Source organism: Triticum dicoccoides, chromosome 2A, assembly GCF_002162155.2.
Source record: "Triticum dicoccoides isolate Atlit2015 ecotype Zavitan chromosome 2A, WEW_v2.0, whole genome shotgun sequence".
In the NCBI taxonomy this organism is placed as follows: domain Eukaryota; kingdom Viridiplantae; phylum Streptophyta; class Magnoliopsida; order Poales; family Poaceae; genus Triticum; species Triticum dicoccoides.
Genome location: NC_041382.1, coordinates 40,487,616 through 40,497,551, shown reverse-complemented (window position 1 = coordinate 40,497,551; position 9,936 = coordinate 40,487,616). Strand labels below are relative to the sequence as shown.

At 44.4% G+C, this 9,936-nt stretch overlaps 1 protein-coding gene across 1 annotated transcript; it reads left to right on the top strand.

Moving 5' to 3' along the window:
• Positions 1–2,409: 2,409 nt before the first annotated feature.
• LOC119358822 (wall-associated receptor kinase 2-like) lies at positions 2,410–9,629 on the top strand. Its single transcript, XM_037625228.1, has 4 exons — positions 2,410–3,111; positions 4,062–4,321; positions 6,724–6,915; positions 8,436–9,629. The coding sequence occupies exons 1-4, from the start codon at positions 2,447–2,449 to the stop codon at positions 9,464–9,466; spliced, it is 2,148 nt and encodes a 715-aa protein (XP_037481125.1). The 5' UTR covers positions 2,410–2,446; the 3' UTR covers positions 9,467–9,629.
• Positions 9,630–9,936: the final 307 nt, after the last annotated feature.

The window sequence follows — 9,936 nt, the reverse complement described above, 5'->3', positions numbered from 1 at the left end:
GTGAGTGGAGCGAAGTTGCAGCGGCAAGAAGGAGGAGATGACTGCGGTGGACATGAAGGAGAGGGAGGAGATGGCAGCCGATGAGTAATTGTGGAATGTGTAGCACCATGGCGGCGGTTATTCATTCGACGAGAGGGGCGGCGCATGCAAATTTTCCTAGGACTAAACTGCCCCTAGATTAAAACGCGTCCCCATCTTGTCACGAGTACCGGCCCCACTCGTTTTAGTACTTTCGCGTACTTTCATCGAAGTACTACCCAGTACTTCGTATTTGTCTGCCGTTAGATCGACATCAACGAACGGTTCTAAAAGAGCCCAACCACTCTAAAACTTGTAATGTTTTAGATGGACTGCATTTTTCTTGGTGTGCTGTTAATTGAACCAAACAAGCTTAGATACAGTCATTTACCCGAGATACTCAGGCCTTCCAATTTGACTGACCTCACAGCCATCAATAAAGCAAAGATGTATGTTGACGATTTAGAATAAATTCTTCTTCCACCGCATGGCCTCTCTATCAAGTTGTTCATTTTTATTTCCCGGGTTGTACTTATTTTCTTGTCACTACAAAGCATAATGTAATGCATGCCGTCAATTTCTTTGTTTAGTACTATTGAATTAGAATAATAATCTGCATCTGCAGGACAGTCATAAAACTATCTTTTGGTTCATTGCCATTTTTATCTCATTGCTAATTCTGATCTTAAGTGGTCCTTGAAACTTGTAATGTGCTGAATCTTATGTCTATGAATGGATGTTCATATACTTTTAGTGAACATATGCATGGCTGTTTCACATAAAGAAACTTAAGTGCTCCTTGAAACTTGTAATCTGCTGGAGGTTATGTTAAAACTTCTTCATCTGCTAACGTATGGAAGCGCGGGTAAGTGCCCGGCGGCTCTGACACTTCGAGCTCGCCGGGCGGCGCGGGTTGGGCAGTAGCCCGGTGTGGCGGCTGCCCCGGCCGTGGATGGCTCCATGGCAGCTTAGCAGGTCGACTGCGGCGGCGGCTGACATTGTCCTGGCGTCGCCTCGTTCGTAGGTGACTTGTGACGGTCTTTGCTTTCTTTTCTCGTCATTCGGGCACTACTTCCGTCGAAGGGCTGTCCTTCTCCCAGTTGTGGTCCATCGCTTGTCTCGCGTCCGGTGCGGCAGGACCGTCCTCGTCTCGCGCACGATGTAGCGGGACCGAGCTCGTCTCGCACATGGTGCAGCAGGATCGACCTCGTCTCGCACACAATGCCGCAGGACCAAGCTCGTGTCACGCCCGGTGCTGCAAGACGGGCCGATGGAGGCCAGATTTGGTCGGCCTATTGGGTTTCTGCACTGGGGCGGCGGCCCTGGTGGTGGTAGCACAATGCTCATGCGCAGAGCCCGTGGCTTGGTGCTGCCTGGTGGTCATGGCCATGTGGGCAACGTGGTAGCCAGAGGGTGTGGCGTTCGGTGATGATGAGTGTTGTCCAGGGTGAAAACCTGTTCTTTCTTCGGACGGACTTGCGGCGGCGAACTGGACCATGACGAGCCCACACAGGACTCAGCCATCGCCGCATGACCCTTAAGATAAAGTCATACAATCGTTCGTTACCACGTACGCCACACATGACATGACGGAATAGTTCCTACAAATAACCCATGCGCTTTAGAATTCATAAAAAGCTTACCAATGCCATGAGCAACTGCATCTCTAGAGATCTTCACCATCGAGAAAAGCTGAGTACCCCTAGCTAGAGCCGCTCTCTTCAGGTCCACCACGGCCGACCTGTCTAGCAAATCATGACTGCGACGTGACACTGGTTGAAGATGCCGACGCACATATTTGTCTAAAACAAAAAGATGCCGACGGACGGCGCACACTCACGTCCCGCCAAGATATGTACGTGGCTGGCTGATCAAATTGAACACGAGAGTAAGTACGTCCATTGCTCCAAGTTGGGTAGAAGGTACCAACTAAATGAATTGATAAATAAACAGTCTGACGTCCAGCTGAGCTGTGTCTATAAAAAGATACACGTGAAGATCAACAACTCGCCAAGATATATCTATCCCCTGATTGTTGACATTTTTGTTCTGAAGACGACTTGAGCTATTGTTCTAATCTTTGGCATAGGGGTGGGCAGTGCCAACTACTGTCTGGTTCGAGAGAGAGAGAGAGAGAGAGAGAGCGACCCGTCTAATTTTAAGAGTAGAGTTGGAGATTTCTCAATCGGTGAGAGAGCAACACGAGAAGAGCTTCATGTATTAAAGAAGAAATTATGTGTGGAGGATAAGGTGAAGTGGCACGCCAACTAAACGACGACTTACATTGTTATTAGTAGAATTGATAATTAATAGCAAGTACGCATCTGTATGTTCAGCTCTCCTATATATACAGCACTGCAACGGAAGAACGGAGCTAGAGAGGCCTGAGGAGCCAGCCATTAGCGGCAAGTAACCAAAGACATTTCCGATGACACAAGCGACATTCTTCCTAGTCATGTTCTACATAGCCCTCCTCGGCCTCGGCAAGGGCATTTCCGGCGCATCGCCGCTAGCAGCGGCGGCGGCACCGCGGCCACGAGACTGCCCTGACAAGTGTGGGGACATAACCGTCCCCTACCCATTCGGCATCGGCCGCGGTTGTTCGCGCCCCAACTTCAACCTCAATTGCAGCGAGGGGGTACTGCTCAGAGGCAACAACATCCAAATCGAAAGCATAACGCTGGAGACGGCACAGATTGTCGCCTACCTCTCGTCAACATACAGCTGCAACGCGCAGGGAAGGAGATCACGGTCACAGAACATGTCCTTCAACCTGGGCAGTGGCCTGTTCCTCCTGTCGCCGGCGGACAACGTTTTCACGGCCATCGGCTGCAGTCTAGAGGCGAGGCTCAACGGCCGCATCGGCTCCGCCTCCGCCAACCGCTACCTCACGGGCTGCATCACGACCTGCACCAGCGTAGACCTGGACGATATCGGGCAGGAAGGCGCGCCGTGCAGTGGCCAAGGCTGCTGCCAGGCCTCCATTGCTCCCGGCCTCAGCTATGTTGCATCACGCTGGGGCAAGGACAAGCAGAACAACAATCCAGTGCCCGACAACACATGCCAATATGCCTTCGTGGCCAAGAAAGGCTGGTACGTCCCTGACCAAATGATATACTAGTATTTTTCTAGATTTCATCACATTTATAGGGCATATATGCAGTTAATTTAGAAACAGTGGTTATTATTTCTTAGTCAATAGATTATGATAACAGTATGTTCAAGATTTTATCTTGTTACGCAATCCCGGGTATGCTATCATCAGCGTTTCCGACCCACATGCCTCAACCAGGCCCAACCGAAGAGCAACACCGACTTATGTTAGGAGGGGACACCCCACCCTTATAAATCATGTTATGTCTCCTCCCACAACTGATGTGGAACTAAACCCAACATATCTTTTCACAATTTGCATGAATCTCGTATTTAGATAGGTATTTTATTGTGGCATAGAAGTAGGTATTTATCAGAGAAGCAGCAAAACCATATTTAGAAATCTCAATGTCATCAGCCGCTTCTCTTAGAGTTGCCACAAATTTTGCTACCATGGAGAAGAGAGAAGAAACAAACTGTTGTCCGATGATTTCCTCATGCTTCGCCATGTATTTTGTTACAAGCCCATCTTTCAGAAATGTTTAATGTGTGCCTTTATCGGTATTTTCAATGTAGTTGCCATTTTCATGTCGTTATCTACATATGCATTCACCACAGGTTATTACTGATAAGAAAGCAATGAGAATATGTGAAGTTATCTGATTGTTTGGATGTAGTTATCGTAACACTTTGCATGTGTGCATCAACCGATGCAAAGACTGAAGTTTATCCTCATCCATATAGAAATGTTATCATGGCATTTTTTCGTGGTTGCACACAACAATAAAATCCATTGGTGTGCTGCACTCTAATTCTACCAATGGACGGCTTGATATGCAGAGTCAGACCAAAATCTTACAAAGAAACGTCTACATGTAGCAGTGTAATCTAGCTCTTTGTAAGTCCACTAGATAAATTTGAGCCAAGCTAATTGTGGATTTCTCAAACAGGTACAATTTTAGTCAATCAGACCTCGTCGGGAAGAATTTTGCCAACAAACTTGTCAAGGGCACGGTCCCACTTGTTCTTGATTGGGCCATCAGGAACGGGAGATGTCCGTCGCCACAGCACAATGGCAACAAGGATATTCCCTATGGAGTCTGCATTAGCACCCACAGCTACTGCGTTAATTCCAGTAATGGCCCAGGCTACTTCTGCAATTGCAGCGAGGGATACGTCGGCAATCCCTACGAAGGCAACGGATGCAAAAGTTTGTCTTCATTTCACCCTTCGTATTCCTTTGGGCACACTAACCCCAAATATTCTTCTCGACAGAAGAAATATCTACCTTTTCTATTTATCTAGTGACTTTAGATAAGGGGGTGGGTATGGTTTGGATGGGGCTTGTTCTCTGACAACCACAAACAGGATAAATGTCTCCCCCTTTGAAAACACCTAAATGCTATCTATAAAATAGTAAAATTGTGTAAAAGAGTCAACTATTTTTTTTTCTGATATAGGGTGTTTTTACTAACTCATAATGAAACATCAAGGGTTTACAAATACAATGAGCATACGCCGAACTCTGCATGCTATGATGCACACATCCATTACCAACACGCGTGCGTGTGCGCACACACACAAAGGATTGCACTGGCCGAAAAGCAAAGCCATAGAAGACCAACTCTATGCCTAGGTTCCCGCAAAAAAAACTCTATGCCTAGACGGAGGGGAAAAAGGAAAGGGGGAGGGAGGGCAACATTGATCCTTGTCGAGCAATTGCAACCACCGAAAATTATGTAAGTGCATATGGCCCACACGTGATATCCATGTGAGATGAAAATGATACACACACCAAGCAAATAGCCGGTCACCCAAAGCTGAGCGCAGCCATTGACTGCAGGGCGGGAGAAGGCGCCACCATCAAAATCCCACCTTGGAGACGATCTGGCAGTACCATACTTATGTCGCTAGTGTCTGTCAGTGGTAAATATAGGCACCCTAGAAAATACACCACGTTGTCGCTGTCCCACGAAGGCCGTGATTATCGCCGAAAAATTGCCACGCGCCATCTTTGTAACGACATGTCTCAGTGAAGGACAGCTGACACCCTCTTCCTCTCTCCGCCACGATGCAATGCTTCATGCCACGCAAAGCAGGGCACCAGCGAAACATGGACACGTCAGCTGTAGCGCAAACCCGCCATCATCCGCTGCCCCCCTAGCCAATGCACAATCAAAATGATGATCCCAAGAGAGAAAACTGACACCATTGACTTGATCGTCCAATCTGAGATCACCCGAATCTAGGGTTTCTCCCAAGCAATAGGTAGGTAGGCGAGTAGATCATTCACGACTCCATCAACAAGGTAACAACGCACAAAGGCGTCGCCATCGTTGGGCCAGAAAATCCGTGCATGGCTTTTGCCGTCCATCTCGCTGCAGCCAAACAATTCGTCTAGCTACACGTTGGCCAAGATAGAACCATGCCATCGCCATGTGTGACAACCGAGCCACAAGTTGTGACACGACCCAACAGGCCCAATTGCCGCTTTCCGAGCCCCGTCGATGAGTGCATCGCCGCCCGCTGACTGCCACCAAGATCCCCCAACCGACGATCCTAAGGTGTTGCGAGGAAGGTTCCTGGTGCCTTCGTCGGTCGCACAGGACTCACCCGGTGGCTTCCTCCAGTGGCGGCGCATGGACAAGAAGGGTTGGGGGCGGCGGCACCTAGTGTTTGAAGGGAACTCCCGGGTCGCCCTAGGCAAGGACGACGTGAGGGGCGTATCAGTTCGACAAGTTCTCCTCATCTAAAACACAAAAAATATACAATAAATGAAATATGCTTCAACTAATTAGATGAGGCAAAACGAAATATATGGCTTAAATCTATGAACATGATTTCTAGATATGATTATGGCAATTAATCATTGACAGATCATAAGAACTGAGGGTGAAGAGTAGAGTTTATTTAATACAGAGTGAATTCCAATTTTTAATCTCTATTAAGTAATATTTGGAAAGTGTTTACCGCATTCAACAAAGAAAATCACATTTTACTCCTTAGTTTGGACAATGTTATGGCTTTGCCTAGCTTTATTATTTTCTCCAAGCTTAAAAGCTATATCAGTTTGTTGGGACGACATGATAGCATATCGTACAGACACCACAAATGAGTACTCATTAGGGTATTACCAAATACTGTGAAATTTCCTCATGTTGTATCAAAGTATGTCAAATTCTACAAAATTATGTAAGTTCTGCCAAACAGGTAAGCTAGCTGCATCACATTGCTCTCCCTGAATATGGATGTGAGATGTCTGCCTAGTCAGTTTTCATGTCATCCTGACACATGGTCCCACCTTGTTAGTTCGGAAAAAATAGAAATGGGGTATAAGCCGTTGTTAGGAATACTTCTCCAAGCAGCTAGGAAGCTAGTTACCTTTAGAATGGAATATACTTCCTAATATTTGGAGAAGTATTTCTAACAACTTCAATTCATACCTTTAAATTTTGTTATATGGTTAATTCTATAAAAATAAATAAGGTTTAAGGTTTGAATGGGAGTTATGGTTCATGTGTTCAAGTGATTAGGATGATTGTAGAATAGATAAGACTTAGTGTCTGAATTTTTTTAAGAGTAACTTAATGTTTGAATTGGATTCATTTTCAGATATTAATGAGTGTGAGCCATCGACGTGGCCAAAGTCAATAAAGTACGGAAACTTATTTCCTTGTCATGGTGGGAAATGCCGCGATGTGGATGGTGACTATGAATGCAATTGCAATTTTGGACGAAGAGGTGACGGTAAAAGTGACAAGGGTTGTGAACCTGTATTGTCCTCAGCTGCAGTTGTCGTGATAGGTAAGGTTGATGTACATGTAATTTATTCCAGAAATAAATATTGCACTACCTACATATTCTTGTTGGGTCTCCATTAACTTTTTATGGATGAGAAGTGTCTTAGTCTAGATAGTAGATGGTTACGGTGAGAGATAATGCTCTAGTATATGTAGTTTACATAATTCATTATGTATAAACAGATCTAGACTCTAGAATACTAGACAATGATATATGTACAACCTAAATCTATTGTGTTTCACTACTTGGAGGAAAATTATGTACCTTAACATGGCAGTTGTTTGTTGAATTTGCTGAAACATGATAGATGACCTCTTTTCAGATGCTCCCTTTTACCTCGCAGAAGGTAAGAGTACCTAAATGATCCGAGCTATTGATTCTACAAATTAGTGTGGCAAATTTATTAACACATGCAAATTAGCTAGCCTCGGTTGGTCTCTCTGTCGCGACGACTCAACATAGAAACAAGGAAACCCTTCCATCAAAATGAAAGAAAAAACACGCCTTCCAAAATCACACTCTCCTCATATCTATATGGATAGAGATTCGTTTTACCAAACTCCTCTCCATAACATGCGGGAAAAATTCAGGTCCCAAATCACCACCAATGGATGTGGGATCGTCAAGCGCTGGGGTGAAGTTGAATCGAGTCATCACGGGCCTAAAGCGACTAGTCCATTGGCTCAGTGGTCACATGACTGGCTACCACCGCTAGAAGAACACATTTAATTAATCCACTAAGTTCATCGGTGTATTTAATCTACATATGTGTTCTTACAACTTAATATCATAGGGAAGGAATCAAATCATTCTTATTATATCTTATGTCACATTAGTCCATGACTTCACAATATTTTTCTATCAGTTGTCATATTTAGTGGCTCCAATCAAGATAATTAGAAAAATAGTAGTTTCCTTACTTGGAAGCTCTCCATCTGGTAGGAATAACAATAATATTTTCTACATTATTGGCTGATACTTTCCAGTTGTCTTGCTACCTTTTACCTAACATTTACCCAAATATAAAATCTGGTACTCCGTCCGATCCATATTACTAATCGGTGGTTTAGTACAAAGTTAGAGAGTAATACTTTTTTTTGACAATGTTTGTTTTCTGGTAGCTTACCACATGGACCATGTGGTTAGAGAGTAATACTTTTTATCATGGTTGAGTGACATATATTACCTCACATGGGTTAGCTATGGTAGGTAATAGGTCACCGTTCAGTCTAGGCCCATGGATGATAACAAATGGACAGCCAACAATAGGTGGGAGCATCTTAAAATTAGCCTGAGGGAATTAGGTGAAGATATATATGTGGGGAACTTTTTCACTACTTTATGGGTAACAAGCTATTAATTTCGTCTGGGGTAACCAAGTGTGTGCATATGTTGTGTTAGCCTGTTAGCTGACCGTTTTAGATTCCATACTATACTAGTGTCTACACATATCAGTGCTTTGCTAATCTGTGAATCGGCACAAAACTGGGATTATCTCACATGATACATGTACTTATTTACAGGAACAATTAGTGCCATATTCATATCAGCATTACTACTGCTATTCGTACACATGGAGCATGAGAAAAGAAAGCTTAGTGATCGTTACAACATGAATGGCGGAAAGTTGCTGAAAAGCATCAAGATCGAGATTTTCAAAAAGGAGGAGCTAGACAAAATAACCAAGAATTATAGTACTATAATAGGAAAAGGTGCCTTTGGTGAGGTCTACAAGGGAACTACTCGTGAATACATGCAGGTTCCGGTCAAACGCTCCATTGCAATCAACAAGGATCGCCAGAAGGATTTCGCCAATGAGATTCAAATCCAGTCACAAATAAGTCACAAGTATCTGGTCCAGCTGTTGGGGTGTTGCTTGGAGACAGAAGTTCCTATGTTGGTCTATGAGTTCGTGCCAAGGGGAAGCCTCTACGACGTTCTTCATGGCAAGAATGGCAATATGAGAAGAGATCCTATCTCCCTACGAGCACGCCTCGACATTGCCATCTGCTCCGCGGATGCCCTTGCATACATGCATTCACAGGCGAGTCAGAAGATCCTACATGGAGATGTGAAATCCGGAAACATCCTCCTTGATGATGAGTTCATGCCTAAGGTGTCGGACTTCGGTACGTCGAGGCTTATGTCCATTGAAAAGGACCACACCAATTGGGTGATCGGGGACAGTAGCTACATCGACCCCGTGTATATGAAGACTGGACTCCTCACAGAGAAAAGCGATGTGTACAGCTTTGGGATCGTGGTGCTGGAGCTCATTACGCGGAAGAAGGCAAGGTATGATAGGAACAACAGTCTTCCATTAAACTATATCAAGGCTTCTATGGAAGGGGCTACAGGGCAGATGTATGATACAGAGATTCTGTCCAGCGGGGAGGATGTGAAGTGCCTCGGCGAGGTTGGACTGATCGCACTGCAATGCCTAGAAGTTGATGTGGATGACAGACCAACCATGATCGAAGTCGCGGAGAAGATTAAAAGGTGTAAGAGTCGGTGGCTGCAAAGCCATTGGCATGGGAAGACCAAAGCATTGTGATATCTGTTGTGTGACTAGTGGAATTATTTTGTTTTGCCGGTGTTCTCTGGTGCAGTTTTACTTATCATACCTTGTGACGTGGAGGTGTGTGATTGTGTTTACTTAATGTCAAAGTAAATTGTGATAAAATATTGTGTATAATAAAGGCAGGTCGCCTGGCTAATTTATAGGCTGACACGCTCGTTGTACGTCAAGGTGCAAGACACTCAACTATTGCTTAAGCCCTCGTTGCTTTTGATCATGACTAATACTTGAAGTGTTGTTTTCGCAAAAAAAATGTAGTGTTGTAAAAATAAGTATGTTTCTTCTTAAGACAAATACATATAAATCTCATGCATGACCTTAATAATAAGAAATACAAGGTGAGAACTAACCATCTAACAAACATACATCCATCTACATATATATCAACAAAATTATTTTAAAAAAACTAAACTTAAAACTAAACAGAGAGGAGAGGGAGGTGCTCA

Excerpts from the sequence above, each read along its gene's own strand:
- LOC119358822 (XM_037625228.1), top strand. The coding sequence starts at position 2,447 with ATGACACAAGCGACATTCTTCCTAGTCATGTTCTACATAGCCCTCCTC. Across the intron at positions 4,322-6,723 it reads CGAAGGCAACGGATGCAAAA|ATATTAATGAGTGTGAGCCA; the intron begins GTTTGTCTTCAT and ends ATTCATTTTCAG. Across the intron at positions 6,916-8,435 it reads AGCTGCAGTTGTCGTGATAG|GAACAATTAGTGCCATATTC; the intron begins GTAAGGTTGATG and ends ACTTATTTACAG.